This window comes from Arvicanthis niloticus, chromosome 5 (genome assembly GCF_011762505.2).
Source record: "Arvicanthis niloticus isolate mArvNil1 chromosome 5, mArvNil1.pat.X, whole genome shotgun sequence".
In the NCBI taxonomy this organism is placed as follows: domain Eukaryota; kingdom Metazoa; phylum Chordata; class Mammalia; order Rodentia; family Muridae; genus Arvicanthis; species Arvicanthis niloticus.
This window is the reverse complement of record NC_047662.1, coordinates 14,263,324-14,279,536: the sequence shown is the minus strand read 5'-3', so window position 1 is coordinate 14,279,536 and position 16,213 is coordinate 14,263,324. Positions and strand designations below refer to the sequence as shown.

Genomic DNA, 16,213 nt, shown 5'->3' with positions numbered 1-16,213 from the left:
AGACCTGACAGCTGTAGGAGCCCCCGAGGCACATGGGCCATACCTGCTCAGATGGCCATGGGGTCAGTGGGTCTTCACCATCCCAGCACCATGGTACAGAACACAGTGTCCAGTTCCCTACTAAAGCCACCCTCTCTTCCAGAGTCACTTCCCCTCAGTCTCTAACTTGCTTAGCTCCAGGCACTGGGCTGGGGGGACCTCTCCCCTGCAGGCCTCCCCCCCTCCCCACAGACCTGCTGAGGACTCAAGCCATCCGGCATGGGGCCCAGCTCTAGTGCGGGAGGTTTGATGTCTGTCACACCAACTTCCAGGAGACCCATATCCTCTTCTTCTGAGTCACCTGGAAGGACAGACAGGAAGATGGCACAGCTAAGGTGAGGACCGGACAGCACAGAACACACTGCTCAGGCCCCGGGAGATGAGAACCACTCAGACAGCCCCAATAACATCTGGAAACAGCTGCCCCTGAGCCAAGCGGGTCAATTCCAACTCCAACTTTCAGGCCCCACAATAAGGGGCCACTGTCTCTGCTGAGACCTGCCTGCTCCAGCCAGGCAGGGACCAACCACTCGTGTCCCCATCACCGGAAACTAAAAACAGTTTTCATCTGGACACCAAAGAGGGGACGAGAAAATAGAGCCCTAATGGAATCAAACCATCAGCATTGCACTTCCAGTTTTGAAAAAAAAAAATACAAAAATGCCCAGAGGGAGCAGGCTCAGCTGGGTGTGGCAGGGACTCCAGTCCAGTGCGGCTGGACTTAGCCTATGGCAAGAAAAAAGAAAAAAGGCCAACAACAACCCAAGCCCCTAAGAGAAAAAGGAGGCCCAATAAGATGCAGAAGGGCAGGCTCTGAGTCCCCCCGCCCCCCAAGAGGCTCAGCGTGATGAGCCCTTGCTATTCAGAGACTCTAGAGCCCATGGCAGGAAGTGAGAGATGAAGAAAACGAGAAGTGACAACCAGCCCAGCTGCTGGAGAAGCGGTTCACGCCGTCAGCCCCTTACCTGAGCAGGACACAGAGGAGGAAGAGGAGGACGGACAGCGGATGAGCATGTGGGGGTGAGGGTGTGGGTGTCGAAGGCCCTCTTGCCTGGCCCACATATTGCCTCGGGCATGATAGCGCACCCACCCCAGTGGCCGGCTCCGTGGCTTCCTCTTCCCCCAAGAGCTGCTGGGTAACATTCTTGGCCTGTGATCCGAGCCGCCCAGCTATTAATAACGTCCCTGGGGGAGGGTCATTTTAGACCCAGGGCTAGTGGGCGGAGAGGGGAGGGTGTCCCAGAAAGAGTCCCCAGGCTCCAGGGTTGTCTACTCCCTGTCTGCTCCAGTCTGTCTACTGCCAGCTCACCCCAAAAGGTAGAAGGGGAAAGAACTCTAAGTGCCCAGCCTCTGTCCAGCCCACTTAGCACTGTACTGAGTGTGTGGGGCGGTGATCGGTTCGGCCAGTGTTATGTGTTACCTCTGTGAGAACTGGGTGAGGTCCCAGCCTCGAGGTCACAGAGACTGGATGGGATCAAGTCAGCATGATACCATCCCGGCACCAAAAGCTGCCAGGGCTGACAGACCTCAGGACACCTGGGCAGGACTCTGTGTATAATATGGTCCTCATTCCTATGGCCTCAGAAGACAGGGACCGCTGTCAGCCCCAGTGCACGAAGAAGGAAAAGTAAGGCAAGACGCTTGCAATAGAGGCTCACACCAGAGGCTGGCAATGGGTGCTCCCTGGCTTGGAGCCAGTTCCTTCCGAGTGCCGGTCCATGTATGAGGCCAGCAATAGACACTCCCCGGATGAGGCCTCCTCCCACCCAAGGACTGGCACCCTCAGAATTCTGCCCAGACATCACTAGTCATTAACCTACTGCCCTACATCTCTGTCCCCTTGTCCTCTTGTCTGTTGTCACCAAAGACAGCACATCCTGGGTGCTGGGTCTTTCTGGGAACCTGTGGAGGGCCCCAGTCTGAACATTACCTGGAAGAGGGGATCAGTGCCCTGGTGGGAATCAAAAATAAGATTTGGACACTTCAGTGGGGGTGGGGGTGGGGAAACTGGGTTCTCTGGGAAGAGTGGCCAGGGCAGGGAGAAGACCAAGACAATGGCAGGTGAGCATGCGGGCAGAAGAACCGTCACCTCCTGCCAGTAGCTGTTCCCAGGTGAAGCCTTGGGCTGGCAGGCGCAGAAGCTGCCAGCCTTGATAGTGCCTGCAGAGCCCTATGCAAGCCATGAAGGCCCAGGCAGCTGAGACATGAGCAGGAAAAAAAAAAAAAGGCAACACAGGACCCTCTCTCACCTCTGTCATTTCCTCAACCAACCCTCCCCTCGACTACCCGCATGACTCACCCCAGAGGGTGAAATGCCACCTCACCAGAGGACTGCAGGCTCTCAGCACACACACCCCATCTTCCTCTGCTCTGTCCCCAGCCCCTCCCTCATCCCTCACTTCCCCCTCTCCCATCCCTCCCCCACCCCCAGAGCACCTAGTGTGACTGGACATCATAGTACCCAGTTTCTTACACCCTCATCTCTTGTCTGGCCAGAGCACTGGCTGTGCCAGAAGCCAGGGCAGAATCCCTAACCACTTTGCCCACAGACATATCTCGGGACTGTGGGCACCTATTCATAACAGCCCACAGTAGACAGCTCGTTGAATGAATAAATGGCCAGTTGACCAACATCCAACCACGGGACACTTCTGTCTAAAATCTGGCTGACTCTCTGATGTCTTTAAGGTCAAGAGCAAGCATCCAGCTGGGCTCATAGAGCTATCCTGACCTCCACCCCCATGCCTGTGTGTCCTCGGGAAAGTCTACGACCTCTCTGTACCTGTCCCCTCATCTGCATGTTGGCACATGATACTCCTGCCCCCAAGACACTTCACAAATGTTGACATCAGCTCTCCAACATCTCATGAGCCACTGTTCCCTATCTGTATATCATCTCCCCACTGCACCTGGAGCCCCAGGAGGAAATGCTGTTGGAGTCACTGAAGACGGTGTTTGGGAGGTATTCAATAAGTACCGGTGAGAGGAAGATGGACTAAGAACATTCTAGAAAAGGCCATGTGAACCAGGAGACAGTAGGGTAACAGCCAGGGCCACACACTGATGGGGAGCCCCAAGGCTCACAGAAGAAACCAGCCATGCTGGTCAGAGGTGTGGCAAGCAATCTGGGACTGACCCAGATATTTGGGGTTCAGTTCCAAAGAGGCCAGACACCAGTGGTATCACTCCCAGCATGCCCCACCCCCACCCCCAGCACACAGCTAAGTGCTGTCCCTGCTTACAGAAGACATCTTTCCTATGCAGAAAGGAGACTTTTCGCATGACGGCCATCCGGGTCTTCTCTAGCCCATCCCTGGTCCCGCTCTTGGCAGCCTTCATGAGCTGGGTCATCTGGGCAAAGGCAGAGGGAGCTCGTCAGAGGCTGAGGGGAACCGGCATTCCTGCCTCTAAGGAACCTCAGTGCAGACATCAGAACCAGCCAGCCCTCCTCCATCCACCCCTCACCTGATGGGTGAGCAGCAGAAGCCAGGAGTGGTAGGGAGGGAGATGTACCCATGCCACAGGGTCCCTCTGTGGGCAGGAAAGGGTATAACCTCTTCCCTCTACTTAAGGAGGTAGCAGGATGGGGAAAGGGCAAGGTCTGGGTTCAAATCCCAACTCTGACACTCCTCAGCAGGTGGACAGGTCATTCTATCTCTCTGAACCTCAGACAAAAGAGCATAAGTCACCCTCCCAGGTGAGCAGAGAGTGAACAGATCTGGGAAGGTCGCTAAGGCTGACCTGCCCCCCACCCCCAAGCTCTATCCCACTGATTCATCTGCTGAACCAGCTGAGAAGCCTCGCCCCTCTTCCCCAACAGCCAGATTCCTTTCTAAGCCTCTGCCCACAAAGAGGGAACATTGAGGCCCCAAGATGCAGAAGCCACACCCTGGTGCTGTCAATGAAGCCAGTCAAGCAGGCCTTGAGGGAAGAGGGTGGTTGCTCAGAGTGGGAAGCAGATAGCCCGATACCCCACCACCAGGACCTGAACCTGACTGGAAACGTCTGCCCCTTTGCCCTGCTCCTGCCCCAACACCGGCAGCATCAGCCATCATGATGTTCCTCAAGGGTGGATGCCCTATCTGCCCTGTCCAATATGGGGGCCATGTGTGACTAATGGGCACTCTGGACGTGCCTGCCGTGTGACTAAGAATTAGAAATTTCGATTTCGTTTCACTGTTAGTGGGGAGAGCCACACAGCCATGGTGTGGATGTTCCAGGAAACCTCCTCCTTCCTCAGATTCTGATAAAGATGAGGAGGCAGATCTGGGAGATAGGGTTCCCCTGGGTTCAGGGCTCTCACTTCTACATCCAACCGTTCTTTGGCTGTTAGAGCTGAAGGGAGCTCCGCACTTCTCTTCATGGGGTCGGAGTGAGGATGAACTGAGAGCCTGGGGTTACTGAAAGCCAGGGGATACTGAAAGTCTAGGGGGGATACTGAGAGTCTGGGGGGGGACTGAGAGCCTGGGAATACTGAGAGCCTGGGGGTACTGAAAGCCTGGGGGTACTGAAAGTCTAGGGGGGATACTGAGAGTCTGGGGGGTACTGAGAGCCTGGGGGTACTGAGAGCCAAGGGATACTGAAAGTTTAGGGGGGATACTGAGAGTCTGGGGGGAGAATGAGAGCCTGGGGATACTGAGAGCCTGGGGGTACTGACAGCCTGGGGGTACTGACAGCCTGGGGGTACTGACAGCCTGGGGTTGAGGGCCTGGGGGATTCTAAGAGCCTGGGGGTACTGAGAACTTGGGGGTACTGAGAGCCTGGGGGCTGAAGGCCCGGGAAGTTCTAAGTTGAGCCTGGGGGCTGAGAACCTAGTGGGGAGCTAAGAACCTGGGGGGACTGAAAGCCTAGGAGTCTGAGAACCTGGGGATATAGAAAGCCTGAGGGTAAGGAGGGAGCTGAGAGTCTGAGGGAGGATTGCTGAGAGGGAGTGGGAGGGGCTGAGGCTGGAGACCAACACAGAGTAGTGGCTTTTTAGGAACAAGACAGGCTTTCAGGAAACAGGGGAAAGGGGAAGCGGGTCCCCACCCCTCCCTGTGTCCAACGTCATGATTTCTGGTCTCTTGGGAGGGAGGATCGTAAGTACCCTTGAAAATCTAATGGAGGAATAGACATCAACCCCCAAAAGTGCCTCTCTTCTGAGGCACAACTGATTATGGTGGTTATATGTCTAGATGAAGCCATCAATATGTTTAACCTCAGAATCCTTCAAGGGGCCTTCGGGAGTCATCAGAGATTTTTCTGAGCAAAGAACAACAACAGGTAAACACCCCAAAAGGCTCACTGAGGCTGGCATGTACGCCCTTCCACACAGTGCCAGCCTCCATGGGCTCCTGGCCTCCTTTCCTTGCTCCCTTCTTTAAACGTGACCTCGAGCAGTGTCTGCTGGGGTCCCTCCCCCTCCTGTTGCTGGTCCTGGTTCTGATGCAGGCTGGACTGTAGGATTGACAGCATCAGAGCCTGGCATGCCCAAACTAGAGCCCAGCTCTGCTGCTGACTGCTGGGGTGACTACCAGTCATTATCTACTTTCCTTACAAAAAATCATGATGGAAAGGCAGCCACCCCTGGGTGCCCTGGGGACAGTAACCAGGGCCACCATTACTAAACTCATAGAGTCAAATATCACCAAGTACCTTACGGGCTTCTTCATCCGGTCCAGCATCCACCCTGGGGCTGCTGCTACTGAGGGCAGAGAAGCCAAGGGGTCTGCTGCCCAGGGTCACTCAGAGAGGAGGTAGCGAGGCTGGGATTGAACCCAGATCCATAAGGCTCCAAGGCTCATGTTGTGTGGTGCTCAATTAAGGCTAGCTACTGTTGCCAACTGAGTTACCCAAAAGCCCAAGCTGGTCTTGAATTCCCAATCCTCCTGTCTTAGCCTCCCAAGTACTAGAATTGCAGGTGTGTAGCTACCTGGTTCTAGCTAGAAACCTGAATTCAAAAGAGAGAGGAAGAGAGAACCCCAGGTCATTCTAGGCGGGGGGGTGTCTTAGTGCAGTGCCACCAGGCATACGTAGGGCTCACTGGCACCCCTCTGGCGGGTTTGGGGCAGGGCTGGGAATGTGTCTATGCAACAAAACGAGGAAGTGGAAGAAACATCTGGCTCATGGCTTTGCCCTTCTGCAGTGCAGATGTGAAGAACAACCAGGTGACACATATCAAGGGCAGACTCCCCAGGCTCACACCCACCCTCCTCTGTGGCCCAGCAGAACGGCCCCCCTGGGGCCAGGAGCAGGGGACGGACAGTACCTTACAATCGCACTTGAGCTTCAGCTCCTGCATGTCTCTACCCCCAACTCTCAAAGCCAAGATGTCTCTCTTAGTCCTGACGTATCTCTCCTTTAGCCTAGTCAGGTCTGGAGAAAGCTGGGGCCCCAAGCGGCCAGGCAGAAGGAGAGCAGGCGAGAAGAGCAGGCGGGACAGTGAGGAGACAAAACACAGACAACAGGGGAAAAGGAGACTCAGGTCACGTGGCAGACGGACAATCGGGGCAGGCGGATGGGATAGCAGTCTGGGTGCGTCCAGCTGGAATCTACACCTTCGGCTTTCAGCCCAGCATGCCAGGCAGCTAAAACTGGGTCTCTACTGCAGGGAATCCCAGATGCTGGGCAGCAGAGTGGGCAGGGAAGTGAGCCCATACCTCCCTCACGTGATGAAAGGGAAATGATCCTCAGATACCCCAGGCCTGACGATGGCCTTATAGCATAAGAGCTGTGAGATGGACAGCTGACAGGGGATGGGTGGGCTGAGTGACAGGGAAGGGACAATGAACAGTTATGTGGACAAATGCCTAGAGAAAGAGGTATGTGGTTACAGGATGGCTGGACTGAGGCGTGGACAACATAGAGACAGATGGATGTGTGCAAGGACAGATGGATGAACGGATGGACAGACAGATGGATGGATCGATGGATGGGTAAGTGGGCGGATGGATGGACGGACAGACAGATGAATGGATGGGTGGGTGAGTGAATGTATACGGGTGGGTGAGTGAATGTATGGGTGGGTGGAAGGATGGATGGATGGATGGATGGATGGATGGATGGATGGATGGATGATGGATGGATGGATGGATGACGGATGGATGGATGATGAGTGGATGGATGGATGGATGGATGGATGACGGATGGATGGATGAATGGATGGATGGATGGATGGGCAAATAAATGAGCAATTGTCTACATTTGGGTGGGTAGCTACAGCTGGGCAAACAGATGATGGATAGACATCTGGAGCTAATAAATACTTACCAACTGGCTCTTGGGAATACAAGCCCTGTGTCTTGGTGTCTCCACCCTGGCCAGCCAGGTGCTACCAAAGTAACACCATTCAATGTGGATTTGTAAGGCAGACAAGCTTGCCCACGCTGACCCCAGCATTCCCCCTGGAGGAGAGGGTGAGTGTGTGGAAGTTGGGGAGAGGTGGGGAGAAAAAGGAAGAGAAGAAAGGGAAGAAAGGAGGGAAGGGGATGGACCAAAGCATGGAAAAATGAACGGTGAGTGACTGGTTTACATGCTGTGTGGAGAATGACTAGACAGAGAAGCAGACATTTAAATACATGGCCTGTGTGAGCCATGGAGGATTCTAATGAAGCACACAGACGACAGAGACGAGGTCCACTTCTGGGCAGACAAACTTACAGAAAGTTGGAGCAGGGGGTCTGCAGGCAACACATAAGTCTTGGCTTCCCATACAAGCCAGGGATGCCTCTGGACCTCTCTGAGGTTGCAGATGTCCTCAACGGTAAAGCAAGCATGAGAAGTTCTGAACATCTAGCTGTGTGCACAACTGAGATGCATATGTATCTCTGGATGCCCCAGGTAGAGCCCAGCACTTAGTAATGACTCAAAGCTGGGAGCCATAGCATGGCATCTGTTAGTACAGCCTCTGTATGTATCGGATGGATGGATGGATGGGTGGGTGGATGGATGGATGGATGGATGGATGGATGGATGGATGGGTGGATGGATGACTGGATGACAGACAGACAGAGGGATAAGGTCTTCTTACCCATATATAAAGCTGAGTCCTGGCCTTACCATTCACTGGCTCTGTTGTGTGGCCATGTCACCTAACCTCTCTGAGTGTCACTCATAAATGAAACTGTTCCTGTCAGCAACACTGCCCGCTCACCCCCAGCACACTGGGCAGATGGGTGCTACCCTGAGCCCTGCTCAAGTACAAAGTGAAGCCATCAAGTCCCTTGTCCTCTGGCTCCTCGCCTCTCTAAGGGTCGAATGAATAGGGAAGCATTAGAACCAAGGTCATTGGCTGAGCTGAGCAGAACGGAGCAGAATGGGACTTGAGGCCAGCATGGGTATTTCAGCAATGACCCCTCCCTTCCCAGGAGGCCCTAGCTGGGTCACACAATTGCTTATACCAGAGGTCACAGGCAGAAAGGGTCTCATTGCAGCCCACCTCACACCCAGCGTTATCTGTTTACCATAGCGCCAATAAAACAGCCACTTGGGAGTCAACAAAGCCCGAGGCAGATGCTCACACCTCAGACAGTGGCTTCTAAGTTCCTTTAGAGACCCTTTGATCAGTTTTTTGATCGGCTCGGGAATCCTGAGGTAGGGACTCCACTAGCTAGCCTGGAGCCAGGGTTCTAGTCAGACTCCAAGAACAGGATAAAAATGTTTCCCCAGATGCCTGCCACCCAGAGCCCTGAAGCACCCACGGCACATGCAAGCACATATATGCAAGCAACGGTGGCCCCGAAACACACAGTGGCTGCAATGCCAGGCAGAGAGCGGGGACCCCAGTGGCTCTGGAGAGGAAAGCCCTACAGGCAGCCTTAACAGCATCCTTAGGCAGAGAGGGCAGAAAGGAAAAGCCATACACGCCTTCCCATCTGCCCAGAACCAGCCATGAGGGAGCACACAGGCCTTAGCAGATGAATAGAGAAAAGGTCCTCCCCTTAAAATTCCCTAGAACTGCACTGTGGGACATTGCTGAGGGAGAGTGCGAAGCCCCGCCCAACCCCTACCCCAAAGTGAGTTTCTTAAGGGGCACAAGTTCCCAATAAGCCCGAGATCTAGGAGGAGGAGCCCACTCCAGCGCTCCTTAAAGCTGTGTGGGCCATTTGCACCCCCTCAAGTCAGAGAGTTAAAAGGCAAACTGATTCAGGGTCCCTGGGAGGAAAGTCTCTGGCATCTGTGACGTCAACCAGCTCTCTAAGGCTAAGGCTTGCTGTTGGGTAGCACAAGTCTGCCATCTCTACCTCTGAAGGTTCCTGCAGGTCCCTCTCAGGTCCCCAGCAAGAAGGTAGGAGGGAACCAGGTATAGTGGTGCCCAGGCCTTTAATCCCTGCACTAGGGGCGGGACAGAGGCAGATGGATCTCTGAGTTCAAGGCCAGGCTGGTCTACATAGACAAATAATCCTGTCTCAAAAAAAAAAAAAAAAAAAAAAAAAACCAAGGTGGGAGTGGCCCTAGGTGATGAAGGAAGGATCACTGCATGCCTAAAACTCTGTGTCACCATCTGGAGCAGCAGAGTCTGACATACCCCGATCTCTATGGAGAAGTGACTTAGGGAGTTGTACCTGTGCTACAGCACGTCTTCTCTAAGGGAGCATATGACACCCCTCTGAAGACAGGAAACAGTCACAGGTCTGCCTGGGCTGTCTCTCCAGCCTGCAGGCACCAGGGAATCTTCTTAGGTTTCAAGGGCCTGTGCCAACTCTGACCTGGCTTTATAAATCCTCAGGCTTGTCCCAGTGTTTCCCCCACATGGCAGGCATGCTGCTGGGCAGGACCTACTCATAGAAACAAAAAGGCCTTCTCTCTCTCTCTCTCTCGCTCTCTCTCTCTCTCTCTCTCTCTCTCTCTCGTCTTATAGCCCCAGCTGGCCTCAGACTTCTAAGCAGCAGATAATAGTCTTGAACCTCTGACCCTCTTGCCTTCACAAGCCTAGCGCTGGTATTATAGGTTTACACCACCAGGCTCAGTTTATGAGGTGCTGAGGATCAGAGCCTTGTGCACTCTAGGTAAGCACTCGGCCAACTGAGCCTCACCCAGTATCTCCTCCTAGACCATAAAGGTCCGCTAAGCCTGGGTCAGGTCTTCCTGGTCTCACAGTATCCCACCTATGACCTAAGATGATGCTCAGGGTCTTAAGAACTCTGCTTTATGGTCAGTGAGCATTAAGGCCCTTCCAGTGGCCTATCCTGAGAAGTCCTGGGTTCGGACAGTTGGGCTTACTCACCACAAGGCTTTCTAAGCTATGCTAGCTAGCACACCTCTCCCATGAGGCTCCTGAAACCTAGGAACAGGCAGGACTACTGTGAGCCTTCCCAGGAAGTCTGTGGCTGCAGCTGGAGCTAGCCACTAATCCCAACCAGCCTGTGCCCCACCCCTCATGTCTAAAGGGAGCCAGCCGGTCACCTCTGGTCAGACGGGACCCTTAAGCTTTGCCTGTAGTATTTCAGTCTCCACGTAGAACCTGAGAGGAGCAGGAACAGAGCAGAAGGAGAACCAGGTCTCCAGCCCAGCGGCTCCTCGTGTAACAGACAGGAGAAAGGCTACATGAGGTAGAGACAGCGGAAAGCACAGGCCTGGCCAGAGCAGCTCTGATGCAGTCCTCTGTTCACACACCACCATCACCTGTCCACTCCCCCAGGGCAAACAGCACTGTGTGGGTCTGAGGATGGACTGGTAGGGCAGGAGAGCCAAGCTGAAGGAGCCAACGATCAGCTGTACCCATTTGGCTGGGCTTTGTGGACCACTGGGTTGAGAAGAATTCAGAAAACCAGCCTCAACCCATGAACAGCATGGGCAACTGACGTAGACACTAGAAATGCAGGAGGCAGGGGGACCCCTGTCTCCAGTCCAGGTCCTCCATGGCCAAACAACAGGTCCAAGGTCATTTCCTGACTCAGGATAACCCAACAATCTTACTGATCACTCACTATGTATTGTTGGAAAAGGATGGTCACCAGATGGGGGTCTACTTCCTGGCCTTCAACACCCACATCCCTTCCTGAAAGAGTCTGGGTGCCCAGACTTTGAGAAATGCCCCCCAAGCTCCTCACCTTGGGCTGGAAGGACCCTCGGTGTTTAGTGGGCTCAGCCTCTGGTTTGGTCTCCTCCCCAGAGTCCTCGCTGTAGCTCTCAAACTCGCTGGAACTCCAGCCTAGGTCCTCAGCCTCACGCGGTGCTCCGGCGCGATGCACATCCTCGTAAAGTAGGCCCCGGTCGGTCCCTGCCAGCCAGGGACAATCTGGTGAGTCAGAGGCCCCAGCCACCCAGATCTGGAACCCCAACAGGTAAGCAATAGGTAAAGGTATAAGAAAGGGAGGGAGAGGGGCTGGAGAAATGGCTCAGTAGTTAAGAGCACTGACTGCTCCACCAGAGGTCCTGAGTTCAATTCCCAGCAACCACATGGTGGCTCACAACCATCTGTAGTGGAATCCTGTGCCCTCTTGTTGTGTCCAAACTAAATAAATCTAAAAAGAAAAGAAAGAAAAAGAACGGGAGGATGGAGCAGGTGTGCTGGTCTGGCCCCAGACTCAATTCCACTTCCTCAGAGACTATGCCAGCATGTCCCTCACCTCTTGACACAAGAAGGGCCTGAAAAAACAGGAACACAAAAAGAAATATGCCTGACAAGGAGAACTCCTTATTCCCTCTTAACACATCCCTCTGAGAACAAGGTTCTCACTCTTGGCCTCCTTGGCATTTTTTGCAGGAGAGAGAGGAAACGTCAGAGTCAAATCCAACTGGAGTTCTAGCATGCTCCTGGGTGGTGGAGATTTCTAATGCATCAATGGGAAGACACAGGAAGGGGCGGGACTTCCTTAATGGGGCATCCCTCCCCTGTGGTCCATGTGGTCCCTGCGATCCCCAAGCGTCCAGGAGGGGGCGCACCCGGCCTAGAATCCAAGAGGAACCCTCACTTTCAAAGGAAGTGCTTTAGAATGAGAAATGGGGACAATGAGTTGAATGTCCTCTCTCTAGAGGAGCAGAACCCAACTGGGCACTTGTGTGTTGGGGGCGGGGAGGGTTTAGCCTCAGGAACTGTCAAGCTTGCCTTTTGAATGTGGAGCTCTCATGAAGACCTCAGGCTTGCCAGTTCAACCATGCTAGCTGGCCAGCAAGCCTGAGGATCCACTTCTGCCTCCCTAGCTATGGGATTACACTATGTTCAGCATTTTTAGGTGGGTTCTGGGGATCAAACTTAAACCCTCCTGCTTGGGAGCAAGCACTTTGCCCGCCCCCCTCATGGGGAGGTTATCTTTATGCCAAGATATTAGTGACTAACCGTCTCCAGGGACAGAACAGCAGGCCACACTGCTGTGACCTTGAAGGAGGGGCTGGCTGCACTGTTTCTGCATTGGATATGCCGGCAGCTATTGCCCAAGGAGACAGATCCCAGATCCTGAGGACGCCCAGGGGAAGACCCACTGTGCCACCTGAGAACAGCAAAGACCAGGGTTGGTCATCAGCTGCTTGATTTATTCAGGTAGGAATATTATGGCCTCTACTAACTTCTCATCTGTAAATTTAGGACGTGATACCCCCAACCACAGATTACATGGCAACATATAAAGACTCGGCCTGGAGAAAATGGGATGTGCCTATAATCCCAGCTGACTTCAGGGGCCAATAAGAAAAAATAATGAGTTCAAGGCCAGCCTTGGCTACATGGCAAGACCCTATTTTAAAGTACTGAGGGTTAGAAAAGTAGTTCAAGCATAGAGTGCTAGAATGCACAAGGTCTTGAGTTCAGAGCCTCAATACCACACACACTGTGCGCATGTGTGCCCATGTGTGCATGTGTGAATGTATGTGTGCACACACATGAACACATACATGCATACGTGTACAGAACAGCCTGGCTTACTGTGTCTCAATCCCGCCCACCTCTCTCTTTTCCAGCTTCAACTCAAAGCACAGCCTCTCTCTGTGACCCTGTAGGTCTGACAAGTTGTCACCTTCCACCACCGCCCTGAGAAGTCTCCACAGCTATCTCCTTTTCCCTGGAGTTAATCACAGCTTGGCAAGGGTGAGATGACCTTCTTCAGGAACTCAAGGGTTAATGTCATTCTACCCGAGACCCCAAACCCTGCTCTGCCCTGTTTGCCCAGACCTGGGGTTTATGGCCAGTCTCTGCTTGATCATCTTCAGGGTGTGAAAGGTGGGGACAGAGAGCACTGGGGACAGAAGGAGGGGAAGAGACCCACCACCCCAAGCATGGCTCTCCTTCCCTGACCCAGAGAAAGGCCAGAAAAGGAACCACAAGAGGCCATACCGGGCTGATGGGCGTCTGGGCTCTCACAGGGGACGTCGTCATAAATCACATCTTCCAGGGCGGGGAAAGTGAACCGATCAACTGTAACCAAGGGGAGAAAGGTCACCCAAAGGGCAGGCATATGGTGGCAGCCATGGAGGACCAACAAGCTGGCAGCCATCCATGTGCTCTGACTTTTATCATTACGAATATAATTCACTGCTTTCCTCTGGCCCACCAGCATTCTCAATGCCCACCACAGACCCCACCTTGCCTCTCTCCCTGCCACCCACAGACCTCCGTCTTGACCACAGCAACTGCAGGGAAGCTATACACTGATGCCTAGCTCCAGGATAGGCAGAGTGGGGCTTGGGGAATCTATCCCGACCTAAGCCCTGGGCCTCCTAGAAAGACCCTAACCTCTAAAGGATGTCTTCCTAGGTCCTACAGCATCCAGAGCCTGGCCAGGCTTTGTCCCTCATACCCACTTCTTCCTCTTATCCATCTCATACTCCAGTGGGTCCAGACTGACCCATCTGCCCCCTACCCCCACCCCCCACCCCCACCCCCCCGCTGAAGCATCACAACCCTGACCCCTCCTCTCCTGGATGGTGCTGATGGTCCTCACTGGTCCTTCCCCTTCTCCTCTGTCTCTCACCCACCCTCTGAAGAGATGAGCCCCAAATGTCAGATCAAGGTCCTTTGGCAGAGGCACTTGGGGGAGCTCAAGAGCTGGCCTGTCTCAGTCACCAGGGAGCTAACTCTGAGCAGCCTCTTGGTGGAGCCTCTGAGGGCTGGTGGATAGCTGATCTACAGCTCCGGTGAGCAGTGAGCAGGTACTCCATCACAGACAGCCACTGAGTCTGTAGCAAGCCTCCCTTGGGCTCTCAGGCACCAGTGCCAACTCTTGGCCTGGAGACTAAGAGACCGTCTTGGTTCTCCCTGGGGTAGGGATGTGGGGGGCAGTAACTTACTACGACGTGAGCTCTTCCGCTTCCAGCTGGAGCGACGGACACCAGAGATCGCGCCCACCGCATCCCCATTGCTGACCACAGTGGGTGCCCTGCAAAGAGATGGCTCAGTGAAACTGCAGCTTCCTCACCAGACTGGAAGGATGTGGAGGATGGCCTAGTGGTTAGGGCCTCCGGTCATCAAAGCTGGCTGGACGGGTAGTGCTACAAAGTGCAGTGTTTTTACTGTGCATACTCTGTTTCATTACGGAGAGCAGATTTGCTGCCGCGACCCTCATTCCACAGCAGGTTAAGTCCCAAACCATTCTGTCTTTGGGAATGGATTACGTTCGAATGTGTGATTTTAAAAATCGCTGAGTTGAATTTCATTTAAATAAAATCATGAGATGAATTTTGACCTGGGATAATCTTTTTAACAGTCCCTGAAAGGCTTTAAACGTCCTTCTGCTGTTTTGTACTGGATATCTTTGTGAGACAGAGGAGCGTTCTCAGCACTATATATATAAAGTCAAAAGTGCTGATCTGGGACTCAAACTCGGGCCTGTGTGCGGCTACATCCAACATTTAACAGAGATTTAAACCTTTACGAACAGTTAAATAAGCACACCCACCTCATTAGCATGCAAATTTGGTTTTGTCTCTACAAAATGTGTTTTAAAGTAAATGCCTTAACAATCTATCTCTGCTAAATGTGTGGCGCGTATACCTTTTTCATATATCCATGTATCTGAGGTTGGATATAAGTTTCTTAGGTTAAAAAGGAGTCACGATCTGGGAAAAGTTTAAGGAGTTTTATCCCAGTCTCTGGGCTGGGAACAGACTCCCCCAGTACTGAGATCACTGGGCTAACTGGAGAACAATGGGACACAAGTCTGTCTGCAGTGAGGATGCTGTAAGTCTGTCTGCAGTGAGGATGCTGTAAGTCTGTCTGCAGTGAGGATGCCATAAGTCTGTCTGCAGTGAGGATGCCATAAGTCTGTCTGCAGTGAGGATGCTGTAAGTCTGTCTGCAGTGAGGATGATGTAAGTCTGTCTGCAGTGAGGATGCCATAAGTCTGTCTGCAGTGAGGATGCTGTAAGTCTGTCTGCAGTGAGGATTATGTAAGTCTGTCTGCAGTGAGGATGCTGTATGTCTGCAGTGAGGATGCCGTAAGTCTGTCTGCAGTGAGGATGACGTTCTCCCACTATTGAAAAGCTGAGGTTGGGGGCAGGCAAGGTGGCTCAGTAGGTAAAGACGCATGCTGCCAAGTCTAAGGGACCTTGTTTGATTCCCGGGACTCACAGAGTGGAAGGTGTTGGCTTATAGACAATCCCGCTAGACTCTTCCCAACAGTGACCTAGCAACAGCTACATCATCACCTGTGGCCATTACTACCTGCATCCCCACCAGGTGTGGGTGGCCTGGTAGCCTGAGAAGACTGCTCGCTACCCCACACCCTCTTCTCTGACTCTTTCTCTCTCTCTCTCTCTCTCTCTCTCTCTCTCTCTCTCTCTCTCTCTCTCTTTCTCTCTCTTTCTTTCTGTCCCCCCCTTCTCTGCCTCTTCCCCTTTCCCAGTCTCTGCTGCCCTCCCTTCCTCCACAGTAAACTTTCCTTATGTCAGGTCTGCTGAATGATGTGATTTCTCAGGGGGACAACTTGGCATGGACCCACAAGGTACCTTCTTACTCCCACTGCCACAGCATTATATTCCATAACAGAAGGAAAGATCCAATCTCTTTACATTGTCCTCACACACACATATACACACGCACACACACAAACACACATGTACATATACATACACACAAAATAAATTTTTAAAAATTTAAAACAATTTTAAAGCTGAGGCTTGCACTTAAATCTTCACCCCACGCCCCAGCCCCTCTGTCACAAGGCCGCACCCTTCACTACCTGGTGTGGTGGTCTGAATAAGAATGGCTCTCAGAGGTTCATATATTTGCTTGCTTCCTCCCCAACTGATGAGCCCTTGGGGAA

General features: G+C 53.1%; 1 protein-coding gene across 5 annotated transcripts in view; it reads right to left on the bottom strand.

Annotated features, from left to right (window-relative positions):
* Positions 1-16,213, bottom strand: part of Arhgef10l (Rho guanine nucleotide exchange factor 10 like) — a 149,679-nt gene that overhangs the window by 62,934 nt on the left and 70,532 nt on the right. For 3 of the 5 annotated variants that reach the window (XM_076933857.1, XM_076933858.1, XM_034502370.2), the window contains exons 5-10: positions 14,242-14,330; positions 13,289-13,369; positions 11,070-11,239; positions 6,287-6,403; positions 3,282-3,390; positions 234-340 (exon numbers count right to left, since the gene is read on the bottom strand). In XM_076933857.1, coding sequence (XP_076789972.1) covers positions 234-340; positions 3,282-3,390; positions 6,287-6,403; positions 11,070-11,239; positions 13,289-13,369; positions 14,242-14,330 — 673 coding nt within the window. Of the gene's footprint in view, positions 1-233; positions 341-1,004; positions 1,198-3,281; positions 3,391-6,286; positions 6,404-11,069; positions 11,240-13,288; positions 13,370-14,241; positions 14,331-16,213 lie in introns of those variants that run through there. The other 2 variants (XM_034502372.2, XM_076933859.1) reach the window with 2 other exon arrangements.